General features: G+C 46.4%; 1 protein-coding gene across 5 annotated transcripts in view; it reads left to right on the forward strand.

Annotated features, from left to right (window-relative positions):
- The window catches only part of Wdr25 (WD repeat domain 25), a 133,261-nt gene that overhangs the window by 113,813 nt on the left and 1,544 nt on the right, over nucleotides 1-17,904 (forward strand). For all 5 annotated transcript variants that reach the window (XM_028858075.2, XM_028858076.2, XM_037210836.1 and 2 more), the window contains 2 exons: nucleotides 15,582-15,752; nucleotides 17,730-17,870. In XM_028858075.2, coding sequence (XP_028713908.1) covers nucleotides 15,582-15,752; nucleotides 17,730-17,870 — 312 coding nt within the window. The remainder of the gene's footprint in view (nucleotides 1-15,581; nucleotides 15,753-17,729; nucleotides 17,871-17,904) is intronic.

Raw genomic sequence — 17,904 nt, forward strand, 5'->3', positions numbered from 1 at the left:
GCAGGTTTTCCTTGTAACGTATTTATTGGGTAATAAACTGGTTGCTTGTCCTTTATTTCCCTGAGTTTTGTCCCTGTGGTATCTATCACTCACATATGCCCGTGGTCTCTGCGTGTCTCATGAGCCACTCCGTCCTGCAGCTCCTGGCCCTGGCACAGGCACACAGGTCACCGGGGGAGCTGTGTTATATAGCTCTTCTGCTCCTGCCATCCATCCACACATGATACAAGGATCTCCCCAGCCAGAGCTTTCCTGAATTATCCATGCTCAGCCATCGCCCAGACTATCCATTGGAAATCTCCAAAATCAACAGTCCCTGAATTGGAAGTTGTTGACCATTTGCACCCTGCCACGCTGCCACAGTATCCACACTGTGTATGCCATCTGCCTGCCAGTCACCCTGCTGCTGTCTTGGTTTTCAGACAGTCTTTTGTGGCACCCCAGTGGTTGTGTTCACGTCACCATTGTTTACTTAATAATGACCCCCCCCAACCCAAGAGCAGTGATGTCAACTGCTCCACGTGTGGAAGAGAAGATATGAGGTGCTTCCCTCAGGCAGGAGGGAAAGTCATCAGAGGAAAGAAGAGTCATGGTGGAGCCTTGCCGAAAGCCCTGTGTCTGAGTCAGTGTTCTATTGCTGTGAAGAGACTCTGTGACCACAGCAACTCTTAAAAAGGAAAGCATTTAATTGGGCCTGGCTTACAGCTCAGAAGTTTAGTTCATTATCCTCATAGTGGGGAGCATGGCGACACATAGGCAGACATGTTGCTAGAGAAGGAGCCAAGATGTCTACATCCAGATCCACAGGCAGCAGGAAGAGAGAACCTCTCTGGGCCTGGCTTGAGTTTTGAAATTCCAAGGCCAGCCAACCCTCAGTGACACACTTCTAACAAGGCCACACTTACTAATCCTTGCAAAGTAGTGCAACTCCCTCATGTCCAAGCATTCAAACCTATGAGCCACCATACCCCAGTACACGAATACATTTCAACACACACGCGTGATCTACTTAGCTTTTATTATGGTATATTGTTATCATTGTCCCATTTAATTTTCAGTTATTGGTATTAATCTCCCTTTGTACCTAAATTATAAGTTTAAATTTCATCCTGTATACACACTGGTTTGGATATGATTTGTCTCACAAGGGCTAATGTTCTGAGAATGGCTTTCTGTATAGTGAGATTGGGGATTGGTAGGGGGCAAGACATGAGGTCCTGGAGTAGAGTGGTTAATGTTGAGTCACTGTTCCAGACACAGGTCATGATGTAAGTTCTTATGAGAGTAAATTGCTTGCCATTTCTCTTGTTGTATTTTGAGACAGGGTCTCTCCGTGTAGCCCTGGCTGTTCTGGAACTTGGTATGTAGACCAGGCTGGCCTTGAACTCAGAAGAGATCTGCCTGCCTCTGCCTCCTGAGTGCTGTGATTAAAGGCGTGTACAGCCTGAATTTTTTAAAGTTTATGTTGGTATTGGATTTTTTTCAGCTGACTCTACTGCATTATGTTTTCCTATATTCTGTTAATGGGTTGTGTTATTAAAAACAGTAACCCTTAGATTTCTGGCATGAGTCCACCTCAGCTGTGATACACCTTCCTTCTTCTATGTGGTTGGGTTCAAGTTGCCAATAAATGGTTAAGGTTCTATATCTATGAGGATTATTAATCTCTATTTTATTTCTTGTCTAGTTTTAGTGTGAGATTAATATCGGACTCAGAAAAGTAAACTGAGACTCCTCTCGTATTTTCTAACTATTCATGTAGCATTGGCTCTAGTTCTGCCTTAGTCCTTGACAGAGCATACCAGCGGGGCCTCTGGAGCTGGGTTTTCTATAGGAAGGTGATAATAATAATAATAATATAATGCCATAACAAAATACAATAATATAATAACATAATACCACACATAACAATATATAATCATACAATACCACACATAGTGATATATAATACCACACAATAATAATATATATAATATGCAATACATAATATATATATAACAATGTAAGGTAATACATAATAATGTGGAATTAGTGTAATAAAGGGCTCTTTGGGCATTCTGCCTCTCCATTGATTATTTTTGGGCCCTTTGCTTTTCAAGGACATTGGATGTCCTCAAAATCATCGGCTCTTGTCTTACATGTGTCCTCATCCTTCAGTGCCGAAGCAGCTTCTGGCTCCTCCTTCTGAAAGTGTCACCTCTGTTGCAGGACCTGCCTTCTGCATTTTTCATACTCAAGTTTGATGATGGCAAGTCCTCTTCAGTTGTGATGAATGTCTTTATTTGCCGTGGCTCTTCCCATGTCCTTAGCTCCCTCTTTGTACTGTAGTAGAGGTTTGGTTGACATATCATAAACAGGACATGTTTAGAGTATGAGGGATGTTTCATGAACTTTGACATATGTGGAAATACATACATACTTCCCTTTTTTCTTTTTCTTTCTTTTTTTTTGGGGGGGGTTTGAGTCAAGATTTCTCTGTGTAACAGTCATGACTATCCTGAAACTCACTCTATAGATTAGGCTGGCCTCAAACTCACAGAGATCCACCTGCCTCTGCCTCCCGAGTGCTGGGATTAAAGGCGTGCACCACCATTGCCTGGCCACATATGTATTTTTATATGTATAACAAAAGGCCTTGCCCTGTAGCCCTAGCTGGCCTAGAACTCTCCATGTAGACCAGATTGGCTTTGAACTTACAGCAGTTCTGCCTCTGCCTCTCAAATGCTGGGATTACAGGCATGCACCACCACATTCAGCTACATATATTATACATATATAGAGTATGTATGTATTTAATATGTATCTCTATAAAATCACACCACATCAAAATAATTAATATATCCATCACCTTCAGAAATTTTGTGGCCCTGTGTTCACTTCTAGAAGTTCTATAGTTTGGGGCTTTATATTAAAGTTGAATACATTTAGTATTAATTTTGCATAGTCAAGGTTGGATGGAGTTTTAAATGTCCAGCTCTGGGTGTTCCATATTCCTGTGTGTTATGCCTTTCTAACCTGTTTGACTTCACCAGTTGCACCTGTGTGGGTGTGTCTTTGTGCTCTGAGTTTCTTGTCTCTCTAAACTGAATTGTTTTTGTACCCTTATAAGGAATCCTGGATCTATCCAGCACATGCTTTGTTCTTTTTCAGTTGTTTTAACTGCTCTGAGTTTATCACATTTACATTTTGATTTTACAATCACTTTGCCAAATTCTAACAAAATGAGACAAAGTTGACTTGCACTTTGGTATTGTGTCTGTAGGTGGGAGAGAAGTGAACTCTGAATGTGTGTGAGGTTTCTCATCCAGGAGCACAGTCTTGGATACCTGTCAGGAATGGCTGTGGTGTCCCTGTTCCTGGCCAGGCTTATCCCTGAGTATTTACACTTTTGATGCTATCGTTGTAACTGAGAGCTATGAACTAGTTTTGTGACTAGCTTTTAAAATTTCAATTCATGATTGTTTATTGTTAGAGGAACAATAAGCCTTTGAATAGTCGCCTTGAATCTTGCAGTTCTATTACACTCCTTAGTTCTGGTGTGTTCTTTGGAGATGCTGGCGGGTTTTAAAAAATAGGTAATCATGTCACCTGTAAACAAAGTTAATTTTGGTGGTTCTTTTCCAGCTTAGATTTCATTCACATCTATTAATTGCCCATTTTTATCTGTTTATCTGTTTCCTTGCTTTGGGCCCTGCCTCAGTCATGGACAGCAGTGTTGTCTGGAAGCAGTAAGAGTGGACGACCTTGCCTGGCTCCTGATCCCAGAGGAGCATTCTTCTCCCATTTGCAGGTCACGCTGACTGTGGCTGTCTTGTCAAGGAGCAGTTCAGTTTTAGGACTTTTCCTTTTTTTCTGATTTTTCTAAGATTTTTTTCAGTTGGGAGTTGTTGGATTTTATCAGATGCCTTTTCGGCTTTGATGAAAGTGATTGTGATGTGTCATTGTTTTTGTTCTGTCCATGCGAACTTTGTCATTTGATTTTCAGATATTAGAACACTCTGTGGTTATGGCATGAGTCTCACGTCATGTCTTCCCTTTATGATTTGTGCAACCATCCTGAGGGTGTGAATCTCAGGGTTCCTGCATCTGTCCTGAGGGTGTGGATCTCAGGGTTCCTGCATCCATTGTGAGGGTGTGGGTCTCAGGGTTCCTGCATCCATTGTGAGGGTGTGGGTCTCAGGGTTCCTGCATCTGTCCTGAGGGTGTGGATCTCAGGGTTCCTGCATCCATCCTGAGGGTGTGGATCTCAGGGTTCCTGCATCTACTGTGAGGGTATGGATCTCAGGGTTCCTGCATCTACTGTGAGGGTATGGATCTCAGGGTTCCTGCATTCATCCTGAGGGTGTGAATCTCAGGGTTCCTGCATCCATTGTGAGGGTGTGGATCCCAGGGTTCCTGCATCTACTGTGAGGGTGTGGATCTCAGGGTTCCTGCATCTACTGTGAGGGTGTGGATCTTAGGGTTCCTGCATCCACTGTGAGGGTGTGGATCTCAGGGTTCCTGCATTCATCCTGAGGTTGTGGATCTCAGGGTTCCTGCATCCATCCTGAGGGTGTGAATCTCAGGGTTCCTGCATCCATTGTGAGGGTGTGGATCCCAGGGTTCCTGCATCTACTGTGAGGGTGTGGATCTCAGGGTTCCTGCATCCACTGTGAGGGTGTGGATCTCAGGGTTCCTGCATCTACTGTGAGGGTGTGGATTTCAGGGTTCCTGCATCCACTGTGAGGGTGTGGATCTCAGGGTTCCTGCATTCATCCTGAGGTTGTGGATCTCAGGGTTCCTGCATTCACTGTGAAGGTGTGGATCTCAGGGTTCCTTCATCTACTGTGAGGGTGTGGATCTCAGGGTTCCTGCATCTACTGTGAGGGTGTGGATCTCAGGGTTCCTGCATCCACTGTGAGGGTGTGGATCTCAGGGTTCCTGCATTCATCCTGAGGTTGTGGATCTCAGGGTTCCTGCATTCACTGTGAAGGTGTGGATCTCAGGGTTCCTTCATCTACTGTGAGGGTGTGAATCTCAGGGTTCCTGCATCTACTGTGAGGGTATGGATCTCAGGGTTCCTGCATCCACTGTGAGGGTGTGGATCTCAGGGTTCCTGCATCCATCCTGAGGGTGTGGCTCTCAGGGTTCCTGTATCCATCATGAGGGTGTGGATCTCAGGGTTCCTGCATCCACTGTGAGGGTGTGGATCTCAGGGTTCCTGTATCCATCATGAGGGTGTGGATCTTAGGGTTCCTGCATCCACTGTGAGGGTGTGGATCTCAGGGTTCCTGTATCCACTGTGAGGGTTTGGTGTCAGGGTGGGGGTGGGGTGAGCTCAGGAGTGAGCTTCTCATTGGTTTTCTGAAGGAGTTGTTAAAATTAATATATTATTTCTTCTCTAAATATTTGGCGGAGTTGACCAGTGAAGCTAATTTTGCATGGAATTTTCTCTCAAAGGTTTGAAACTTTTAAGTAAAATGTATTTAATAAACCTGTGCTTAATCCAGTTCTGTATTTCTCTTTGAGTTACTCTTGGTGTCATTTCTCTTTCAAGATGGCTACCCATTTCATCAAAGTTACCAATGTGGATATAATGTTTGTATTGATGGCATTTTATATTTGAATAATCCCTAGTGGTGTTTTCCTGTCCTCCACATTTCTGGTGTTGGTAAGTCATTCCCACCCCATCAGTCCAGTTAAAGATTTACACATGTTGTGCTTTCAAAGCAGCACATTTTGATTCCACTTGCTTTTTGTATTTGTTTTGCCTTTTGAAGAAACAGGAATTTCTTTCCTATCCTGTTTAGCCCTTTCTTCCGCCTACTGTGGAATTTCATTTTCTCTTCTGTTTCTGGTTCCTTTCTGTGGGAGTTGAGGTCATTGCTTGAGACTTTATTCTTTTACTCGATCCGCGCTGTCAATTCCCCTGTAGGCATCCCATCTCTGCTGAACAATGTTGATGCATTGTGTTTTTATTTTCATTCAGTTTGAAATGCTTTCTCATTTCCTTTTGATTTATTCTTGACCTGTGAATTATTTAAAAGTTTGTGTTTAGATTCCAAACACATGAGAGTTTTCCAAATGCCTTTGTTATTCATCTCTGACTTAATTCCACTGTGGGTACAGGATGTACATTGTATATTTTAGTCCTTTTAAATGGAGGCTTGTCCGATGTTCCAGTACACTCTGTTTCCTTCTGCCTGTGTGCTGTATATTCTACTGTGATTGGGTATGGTAGATGTCAAATATCAATTATATCAGCTTGGTTGGCAGTATTGTACAGGTCTTCTAAATCATTTTTGTTTCTATGTCTTTTCTATAGGAACAGCTGTGGCTGTGATTTGAATGTTTATACTTTTCCAACATTCTTGTGCTAGAACATGAACCCTTAGGTGATTGTGATTGTGATGCTCACTTTTCTTGTTGCTGTGACTTGAGAAGACACTATGTAAGGAAAGGAGGCTTAGTCTTTCATCTGCCTTAGAGTCCAAGTTGGGTAATCCCTCACGTCGGGGAACGCGTGGTGGCCCATCAGATGCATCTGTGGTCGGAAAGCAGAGAGCAAACAGGAAGTAGAACAGGCTATGGAATCACAAGGCTCATTTCCCAGTGACCCTTCCTCCTGCAAGGCTCCATCTCGTGAAGGTCTACAGCCTTTGCAGACAGCCCCACCCGCTGAGGACCAAGTGTTCACACACAGCCCATGGGGGACCATCTCACATCCAGACAACAGTGATGGATTTAGAGATGGGTCCAGGGTTAGTGGGATGGCTCAGTGGGAAAGGCGCTTGCCATACAAGTCTGGCGACCTGAGTTTGGTCCCTGGGACCAACGCGAAGGTGGAAGTAAGAACCAGCTTCACACAGGTGTCCTCTGACCGCCACATGTGGGTGATGACTCGTGTGCCAACACACACAATGTAAATCATCCTAATAAGTTTAAAAGCAATCTAAAACTTTTAAACAAGAGATGAGTTCTCTAGGAGAGGATGTGTCAGGAGCTGGGTGCTTTCAGAGCCCTTCATAATTAGGTCATGAAGCTCTGTTCTTTCAAGAGGAGTTAACATCCTTATAAAAGGGCCGAGGGGAGGGATATCAGGACCCTTCTGCCCATCCATGTCTCGGGCCTGTGAAGACGGTGTTTGTCCCCTCTGTTCCCTCTGCCTGGTGAGATGTGGCAGGAAGGCACAGAACCTCACGAGACACCGGATCTGCTGCTTGAGCTTTCCAAACTGCAGAACTGTGAGAACTAACGTTCTCATCCCACAGTTATCTCACTGAATCTCAGCAAGCTGGCTAACGCTGGTGACTAAGATCCAGATCTGATGTCTTTTCAGTTCTCTCGGTCTCAAGCTCACTGCTTCTATTTGAAGGTCTATACCAGCTGCCTAAGGGCCAGGGCTCTTCTCTTCTGCTATGAACAAAAGCTCCTCAAAAAGAAGCTCCAGGGCCCATTTTAGCACTCCGGAGCTTCCTTCAGTGACAGTGGGGAGGTTGGAATGTTGCAGGTCCATGGCCTAATTACGACTCATCTTGGGTGACCCTTATTCTCCTACATAGCCATTCCTTGTCCACTTCTGTGTCAGACACAGTGTCCTGTGACTGACAGGTAGAAACCCGTTGGAATGTATTAACTTAGCAAAGTTCTAGTTTCTATCAGCCCAAAGCCTGAGAGTCATCGGACAACATCCAGTTCTTCTATCTGGCCTTCTCTGCTTTGTTGTTCTGTTTCTACAAAAACTTCGTGAAACTGCTTCCCATGGGAGCGTGGAATCCAGGGCCCCCTAAGTCCCTGTTATGGATTTACAATTTTTTTACGGTCATCCTTATTTGATGTGTGTGTACATGTATGTACCACAGTGGAGGGAAAGGCTGCTTTTGGAAGTCAGTTTTCTCCTCCCACCTTGTAGGACCCAGCACTTCCATTCAATTCATCAAGCTTGGTAACAGGCACCATTACCTAGTGAACTGTGTCACCAACCCTGGACTGTAGAGCTCTTAACGGCTGGCCTCTTCAGTCAGTGACCTCTTTTCGCTCTCTTTTTTCCTTTTTCTTTCTTTCTTTCTTTCTTTCTTTTTTCTTTCTTTCTTTCTTTCTTTCTTTCTTTCTTTCTTTCTTTCTTCCTTCCTTCCTTCCTTCCTTCCTTCCTTCCTTCCTTCCTTCCTTTCTCTCTCTCTCTCTCTCTCTCTCTCTCTCTCTCTCTCTCTCTCTCTTTCTTTCTTTCTTTTTTTCTTTTTTTCTTTCTTTCTTTTTTTTTTAATTTTATGTGCATTGGTGTTTTTGCCCTGAGAAGTTTCAGGTCCCCTGAAACTAGAGTTAGACAGTTGTGAGCTGCCATGTGGGTGCCGGGTGTTGAACCCAGGTCCTTGGAAGAGCAGTTAGCACTCTTAACCTCTGAGCCATCTCTCCAGTCCGTGACCTCTTTTCTTTAAGGCTCTTATCATATGTAGACTTTCAGCTTCATCACTCTGTGATACATCGTTATTGTTTTTTTTGGTGAAGAAAGCTGTTTTTAAAAATTTGACAGTGGAACAAGTTGTTCGTTTTACTAATACGCCATGTTCTCTCAGGTTTGTCTAGTAGAACCAGGAGAGTTGTCCATGTGGCTCCCTTCGCCTTGTCAGCTTGTGGTCATTGTTAGTTTTGTGCCTCTGTGATCAAAGCCCACGATGGGAAACAACTCAAGGGAGAGCAGGTTGATTTTGGCTCAGCTTCCTAAGTTCAGTCTGGCATGGCGGAGAGAGTGGGTAAAGCTCACAGCAGTGGATTGGAGGGTAGAAGCTCCCTATTATAACAGGCTAGGAGCAGGGAGGCTGGAACCCAGGGCCAGACTTGAACCTCAAAGGCCCACCCCTGGTGACCCACTCCTAAAGGTCCCATGGGCTCCTTAAATAGCACCACTGGCAGGGAGATAAGCACTTAAACCATGAGCCTGTGGGAGACCTTGAGGTTCAAGCCCTAGTAGAAAGCTACCTGATGGTTTGTGTATTGTGAGGTTTTCACCCTCAGGTTAGTGGGCCTGTGCATAGTCTGTCCTGTAGAAGCCTTTAGGGTTCTTGGCCTGTTCCTATCTGGCAGCTGATGCCATGGGCCTGTGTAGTTTACCTGCATGAAGAATGACCTGGTCATGGTTTGGCTTACCTGTCAGGAAGATCCCCAGGTGTAACTGGGCTCGCCCCTGCCTGGCCACACTGGCCATTTTTGCTCTGCACACAAAATCAGCCTTTAGGTGTGTATTTGCTGCATAAGCTGATGCCTCCGTATCTGCAAATGTCCCTCTTATTCACAGTGCCTTTTCCCCATATTAACTCAGCCACTCTGGCTTTCATTTGATTAACTGTAATATGGTGTGGTTTTCAACCATTCACTTACAGTCTATCTGTTTCATTTTATTTAAAGTGGCTTTTCTGGTAATGATCCCATTGAGTCTTTTTTTATTTTCACTTATTTATTTTTGAAACAGAATCTGGCCTCAGACTCCTAGATCCGAGCAACCCTCCTTCCTCAGCCTCCTAAGCAGGTTGGGCTGGAGGTGGGTGGTACTACATCTTGCTTTGCTGGGTCTTCAAAAAAAAAAAAAAAATTAAATCCAATTTGATAGTTTCTAGCTGGTGATTAAGTAATTAACATGCAAAGTGATTATTGATGTGGTTAAAATGGGCCTACCATTTATTGTTTCCCATTTGCCTTGTTTTTCTCGCCTCCTCCTCTCCTGTCTTCTTTGGGTTACTATGAACATTTTCTCTTATGTGGCGTGCTGTACTTGGGTGAGTGTCCCTACGGCTCATACAAAGTGCCTTCCTCCCTTCCCCTGCACCTTCAGGAAGTCCACTGACAAGACAGTTAAGGCTCAGTGTGTGTTTGCTTTGGGATGGTAATTTGATCGGTGGGCGGGCTTGCTGAGGACTTTTGCCAATAGTGTCCACTGTATGGTTTTTTAACTTACTCTGTGTGCATTGCTTCCCACAATGATCTTTCTGTAGCTGCTCACTGGACTTCCCAGCCCACCTGCTGCTGTTTGCTTTTCTCTAGGGAGTAACCTTTTGAGTATAATCCAGAGCTTTTTTTTTTTTTTTTTTTTTTTTTTAATGTGTAGATGGCAGGCATGGAGAAGGGACCCTTGTGGGCTTGGCTTGCTCCATCTCGTGTTAACATTGTTTTAGTCCTTTAATATCCAGTGATTTTTTTTTTTTCATGGCTCATGGCTGAGATGCTCCCACCCACCATGCCCCGTGTAGATTCCCTCTGCGGTGTCATGTCTGCCAGTCGTACTGTCGGGCATGTTTGCGTTGTCCTCCTCCACCGAATGTGTGCTACAGAGTCAGATCAGTTCTTGACTAAAGTCCTGGCCTGCCACCTGCCGCTCTGGCCAGCCTTTCTGGGTTTAGGGGCCACAGTCTCTTCTCTGGTGGTGTTCACCTCTCTGCCCTCTCTGGGGACAGGGTAAAGCAGTACTGTTTGTTTGTTTGGTTGGTTGGTTGGTTGGTTTTTCTGAGACAGGGTTTCTCTGTGCAGCCCTGGCTGGCCTGGAACTAGCTCTGCATATCAGGTTGGTCTTGAACTCACAGATCCCCTGTCTCCAAGCCCAGCAGTATTTTTATTGTTAAGACAAAATATATCATCTATACTGGCTGCAAATGTAAGGGTGCCGGCTTTTTCTTTTACTTCATCTTTATTTTAAACTTTTCTTATGGGAATTTTTTTACTTTCATTTACCTTGACACTTTTCTTTTTGGTATTAGCAGTAGATGGCTGAGAAGTGCTCTAACCTTCTTGTAGATTTTTTTTCCTTTTTCTTTTTTTGGTTCACAATGTACATCCACTTAGGACCTACCGTCAGATTGCTGATTTTCCATTAATAATGTGTATTCAACTAAGGAGCCACCATTAAATTACCATGCTTTAAACTCTCTTAAAAGCAATCCTATTTGTGTGGTTAACCTACCAAATCAATACTTGGTTAATTTGATTTGCTTAATTATGCCTTCACATTTTAAAAATTGCTTTTTAAGTTAATTTTGTAGTATAATTTAATTTAATAAAATATGTCCATGAATCTAGAGAAAAGGTTGGCAACCAGAGCATACAGGCCCCATCTGGCCTGTGACCTGTTTTTATATAGCCCCTGGTCTAAAAGTGGGTTTTATGCTTGTAATCAACTCTAATATGCACAACAACACACACACACACACACACACACACACACACACACATACACAGCAACAGTGACTATATATAGTTCATAAAACCTATACTATTTATCATCTGGCTCTTTGACAAAAAAAAAATCCACGATTCTTATTTGTGGGTAAAATCTGCAAAATAAAATCTTTTTAAAAAAGGTTTATTTTTTTATTTTTTAAATTTGTGTGTGTATTTATGTATGCATGTATGTATGTATGTATGTATACCACATGTATACAGGTGGCATGGGCGGCCAGGTGCGGATGTTGGAGCCCTTGGAGCTGGAGTTACAGGAAGTTGTGAGCTGATGTAGGTGCTGAGAACTGCACCCAGGTCCTCAGGAAGGGCAGTAAGTGCACTTAGTCACTGAACCAGTTCTCCAGCCCCCAGAGAAAGACTCAGATTCTACTGGTAACCTCATCTCCCCAATGCCGTCCCTCTCTCCCTCTACAGGTAAAGCATACTTACTTATTTCTATTTGAAGCTTAACTTTCCATTGTTTGTTTATCAAGCAGGACCTTAAAATTCAAATGCTGGCCTCAAACTTGGTGTGTAGCTAAGGATGACTTTGAACTTCAGATCCTCTTGTCTGGACCTCCCAAGTGCTGAAATCGCAAATGTGATCCGCCATACCCGGCCGTTCCTAATGACTTACACACTAGCCTACATATCTGCCTGCCACCCTCTGCTCACTTTCTCTCCACCTTTGCTGTGAACATGGAGCCCTGGCGGTGGCTTTAGCAAGACAGGCTCCCTGGCGTTGTGACGAGCGCGGCGGTACCCACGTCCTCACTGTGCTTCTTGGAGTCTATGTGGGGCTGTTTCTGGTTCTTCACTGTCTTTGACATCGTGCTGACATCTTGGCACTTTGCCGGCGCAGCTCTGTGGCCAGTTCTTAGACGGGGTGGGGGTGTGGGCGGGTGGGCTGGGCTGTGGGCTGCTGCACACCGGCCCATCTGTAGTGTTGCTGGGCTCCTCCTCGCCGAGGTTGTGCTTTCCTGCCAGCAGCTCTAGCTGCCCAGCACCCTGACACCACCCAACAGAAGCACTGTCAAACTCTGGGAGTTTGCTCATTTAATAGGCAAGGGATGACATTTAAGTTTGCTTAAATTGCTCTTGTTGTGAGCAAGGTCGAAGCCATTTCCCTGTTGATGAGCTGCGTCCTCTTGCCGTCTTCTGTGGAACTCAGGCTTTCTCGTCTTGTCGCAGAAGCTTCTGGTGCTGCAGATGGTGACCTTCGCATCTAATACAAGTTACAAATGCCTCTCCCGCTTGGCTCTCTTCTGCTCGTCTATTATTTATCTGCTCTTTTTCTGCCTGCGAGGGAGGCGTGTTGGTTACTCTCTCACTTGGTCAGCAGTACTGGCTTCCCTCTCACCGCTCCTGGCCCGGGAGCTGTAGCTGGGAAGTTCCCCAAGGCCTGGCCCACAGAGGAGTCCAGCCACGTGGTCTTCTCATATTTATATAGTTTCCTTTCTTTTCTCAATGTAAAAATTTTAGTTGCTTCTTTAATGTCTGCAGACACTTTGATGATCATGTGACTGTCTCCTTTTACCCATGTTACCTTAAATCTTAGAGAGAAGCGTTGCACACATGGTCTAGAACTGGCATGTATACACTGTCACATTCTTACACTTGAAGAAGCCCATATGCCTGCTATCAGGGAAATGGAACAGTCTGGGAGTGGAGACCTGGGCCAGGGCCAGAACCTCACTGTAGCAGCTCCCACAATCTGAGAGAGCCAGGGGCCCAAGAGGGGCAGAGCTGGGCCTTCATCAGCATTAACAGTACAGTGGAGTCCAGGCTGATTGGCCACAGGTGGTCTTCATTATCCATTTATGGCACGAGCTGTCCTCTACTTTCCCCAAGGCCAGACTTCTCCAGTGGGCCTGCGGTTGCCAGTGAAGGCTCTCTTCCTTGGCTCCAGTCCTGGGTTAGGGTGTGCCAGCTGCCGGAGTACTAATCAAGGTTGCCGTAAAACTCACCAGCCAGTGGCACAAATGGCGTGTCAGCTCTACAGAGCATGTCACAGCGGGAAGGAAAGTCTGTCATGTTTGGTGATGAGCACTCAAAAGGCCAGCCTCCTGCCCACAGATGTGCTTCATTGGCAGGGTTTGTCCATCACACGGCATGTTTCCCATCCATTTGCTTTTATGATGCCCTAATGAATTGGGCTATTTCTAGCCATTCTGAGGATGTGGTCCTTTTGTTCTGATAAAGTTTACTTGTGAGGTACAGCTGCAGGTAGTTCGGCCATGGGTAGCTGATAGCCCCTGGGTATGTCTTTCTGAGAGAAGGCACTCCTGGGATGTTGTCATGACTCAGCAAACACAGGGAGAGCCACCAGGTGCCCTCATCACTTCCTGGCCTAGCCCTTGCATAACCCAAGGAAGCTGCAGAGTACATGATGTTAAGGCCATGTGCATCCCAAGGCACACATGGTGCCTACTAACTGCTCTTCTCTACGAACTGGAGGGTTCTGACATGTATTTGCTGGGGAGAAGTATAGAAGCCAATTCCAGAGATCTGTCCAGAGATGAGTGTTGGACTAGACCCATTTCTCACTGTGCATTTAATCTCCTTCCTGGTTGTCTTTTGATGGCCTGGCAGCCTGGCCTGTGCTTGATGGAGAGAGGTACAGAAGGAAGAGTAGATGTGTCCTAATGTGGCCACAGACATGCCAAGTGATGCATGAGAAGGCTTTAAGGGTGATGGGAGTGAACTGCTTAGGACAGTGGTTTTCAACCTGTGGATTTCAACCCCTTTGGGGGTCAAACAATCCTTTCACAGGGGTCACCTAAGACCATTAGAAAACAGATATTTATATTACATTTCATAACAGTAGCAACATTACAGTTATGAAGTAGCAATGAAAATAATTATATGATTGGAGGTCACCACAGCATGAGGAACTGTATTAAAGGGTTGCAGCATTAGGAAGCCTGAGAACCTCTGGCTTAGGGGATGAGCAGAGCCAGTGAAGAGACTCCCAGAGTCAAGGTGAGCCCTCTGTTTGCTCCAGACCCCTCTGCCCATCAGCAGACTGCAGTCAGCTGCAGAGGCCAGCACCTCGCTTGAACACTGGATGTTGTGTAAACTTGTGGGAGCAGATGTTGGGGATTGGGGTCTGTCCTGTCCTCTCCTGGGTCCTATCCAGGGTATATCTCAGCAGCAGTGTGGACCCTGCCTGGAGCTCTTCCCTGCTACCCTATGAAGCTGTGACTTTGAATCCTGGTGTTGGGGGATGGCATGCAAGAAAACAGGCAGCTCCTGTTGCCTGAGGAGCTGCTGCAAACATCCGCCTGCCTTCATGAGTCTGCAGGGCTGGCCTCTCCTCTTCAGGGCTTGGGGGAGGGCACCCTGATGCCACCTTAGTAGAAGGCTGTTTCTAAAGAGGCCAAGTCATTTGTTGCCCATGTTTGTCCCTATTAACTTATAGAAACAGGAACTGGCCAGCAGACAACCCAGTTGTGGGCCCCAGGGTAGCAACTGGGATGGGAGAGGCTTGGCAGCAGGTGACCTGAGAACTGTGTGTCTTCTGTAGCCACATGGTGGCGCCCAGGGAGCTGATAACCCCCGTGGCCAGTCCCGGGGGGCAGCTGGAGTCCTGGCTGTGTTAGCCATCTGGACAGCGCTGAGTGTCTTCTTAGTAGTGCAGCTGGCATCATGCCATGGGAGAGCTCATTCAGCATAGTTGCTCTGAGTCCTTGTGTTGGGCCCCAGAACATAAAGCATGTCTTTAAAAGCAAAATACATTCTGCCTGGCTGTGGTGCGCATGCCTTTAATCCCAGCACTCGGGAAGCAGAGGCAGGTGGATCTCTGAGTCTGAGGCCAGCCTGGGCTTCAGAGCGAGATCCAGGAAACAAACAAAAAAGTAAAATACCTCCTGAGATCTGAGATTCTGATGTTATTTTCTCTCTCCAAGAATTCTTGCTCCCTGTGTGATCCTTATTCACCAGAGACAGTACATAGTCCAGGCTTTGTAGCTGTGACATCTTCAGGCCCTCTCAGAAGTATAACACCGTTATCACTGGATGTCACTCTTCCTTTCAGTACCTAGGGCAAGGTGGGAACCCGTCCCTAATGTGCTTTCCTTGTTTTCAGCTGCTGTGGAGGGACCCTGCCATCCCAGGAAACAACTGGATCTCATTGGACCCACCCATGCACTGACAGGGGTGGGGTGGGCATAACCAGAGGTCAGCTTGCCTCTGGGAGGCCATTTATTCCCAAGAGCAATAGACATTGGCCAGCTGAGGTTGGAAAGTCCTAGGAAACTGCATGTGTGTGTGGCCTAGTACCTTTTTTATTAACCCTGCCCATGCATGGTACTTGGTAACTCCCCTTGGCTCTCCCTAGGCGGGCACCTGCCCCATACTCCCAGGACCATCATGGTGACTAGGGCCCTTCCTTGCAGGTGGTGAGAGGCTACAAGGCAACCATCCAGCAGACCCTGGACATCCTCTTCCTCCAAGAAGGGTCTGAGTTCCTGAGCAGCACCGATGCATCCACTCGGGACTCTGCTGACCGAACCATTATTGCTTGGGATTTCCGGACCGCTGCCAAGATCTCCAACCAAATTTTCCATGTGAGAAGCCCTGTGTAGAGTTGTTCTCGGTGTCAGCCATGGGGGACATTCCTGTAGCCCTGGGTTGGGGCCCTGGACCCCTCTCTGTCTGGGGGAGGAGGAGATGAGCTATTTGGAATATGTAGGATAGGGGTAGGCATAGGTCAGGCCCAGGACTGCTGCACACAGTGATGGCCTCTGTAGACTACCCTTTCTGGTTCAACCACCCATGGTGGCAAGAATACTCACTTCATAGAGTACCAAGAATTACAGAAAGAAAATGCTTATAAAGATCTAACACAGCATCAGACACAGAGAGTCCTCCATAATGGTTTAACTATTGTTACCAACCCACCATCATCACTACTGACATCACTATCGCTGTGATCACCACCGCCACCACCACCCCCCACCACGAACATAACCATCACTGTGATCCCCATCATTATCACTTCTGCCACTACCACCACCACTGTGGTCACTACCATCACCACATTGTCATGATCAGTGTCACCTTCTTTACCACCACCACCACCGTTACCATCACTATAATCATTACCTCCACTGCCATCACCACATCACCATCATCGCCATCACTGATTACCACCACCACCATCTCCACCGTGTCAATATCACTGTGATCACCACCACCATCTCTGCCACCATCACCATCACTGATTACCACTACGACCACCACCACCATCTCCACCATGTCAGATCACTGTGATCACCACCACCACCATCTCCACCACATCAGCATCACTATGATCACCACCACCACAATCTCCACCACCACCATCTCTACCACCATCACTAACACGGTAGTCACCACCACCACCATCTCCACCATGTCAAGATCACTGTGATCACCACCACCACCATCTCCACCCATCACCACATCACCCACCCTCCCACCCCACTTACCACCTCACGACCACCACCACCATCTCCACCATGTCAACATCACTTTAGTCCTCATCACCACCATTTCCACCACCATCATCTCTACCACCATCACCAACATTGTCGTCACCACCACCACCACCTCCATCACCGTTGAGGTGATGGTCACCACCATGACCATCTTTTGGTAATGGTAAGCTGTTACTGATCTCTTGAGTGTCCTGCCCCTGGTCTTAGTTGTGACCATGAGTGCATCTAGACCTTCTCCTCCCTGCCTTGTCCTTCTGCTCAATGGGTTCTGAGTGGACCTGACTGAGCCGACTTTCAGACTGCCTCAGAGAGCCTGGCAGAGATGAGTACAAGGCAGGTGAGTGTGCTGCTGGCCACCGTCTGCCTCTATCCGCTTCCACATGCTCAGGGACAATGAGTGCTTTGCTGAAATCCTCACCAGGATGCTGGCTCGTCACCTGCTAGTCCAGTGGGCATCGTGATCCAGCTGCTCCCAGAGAGCTGTTGGCTCTGCTGGGATACTTTCAAGATTGGTGGCTTAAGGATAGTCTTAGAGCTGGGTGTGGTAGCACACGCCTTTCATCTCAGCATTCAGGAGGCAGAGGCAGGCCAATCTTTTTGAGTTTGGGACCAGCCTGGTCTACATATTAAGTTCCAAGTCAGCCAGGGCTATAAAGTAAGACAGTGTCTCAAATATATGTGTGTGTGTGTGTGTGTGTGTGTGTGTGTGTGTGTGTTGTGTATATATACACAACACACACATATATATATATACACATATATACATATATATAAATGAGGACCTCCTTCAGCACCCTGCGGAAGGGACACATGTGTTGACACTGGGTTAGCACGCTGAGCTCCACCTCAGACTGCAGAGCAGCAGAATAGGACAGTTGCATTGTTTTAAAGCTCTGAGTATATAGGAACTTGTTAGAACAACAGCAACCCATACAGACCCCCCAAGCCAAGGCCCAGGAGAAGGGGACAAAACCCCAGGAGCAGAGTGCAGGCTGGGTGGTGATCTGTGGGAGGCAGAAACTCCACCGTGGTAGCCTTCATCCCTCTGTGGTCCTGCTTTCTCAGGAGAGGTACACCTGTCCCAGCCTTGCCTTGCATCCGAGGGAGCCTGTGTTCCTGGCACAAACCAATGGCAACTACCTGGCTCTCTTCTCCTCTGTGTGGCCCTATCGGATGAGCAGACGGCGACGCTATGAAGGGCACAAGGTACCCCCCATCTTTGTTACTTAGGTCAGATGCT

This window comes from Peromyscus leucopus, chromosome 14 (genome assembly GCF_004664715.2).
Source record: "Peromyscus leucopus breed LL Stock chromosome 14, UCI_PerLeu_2.1, whole genome shotgun sequence".
NCBI classification, from domain to species: Eukaryota; Metazoa; Chordata; class Mammalia; order Rodentia; family Cricetidae; genus Peromyscus; species Peromyscus leucopus.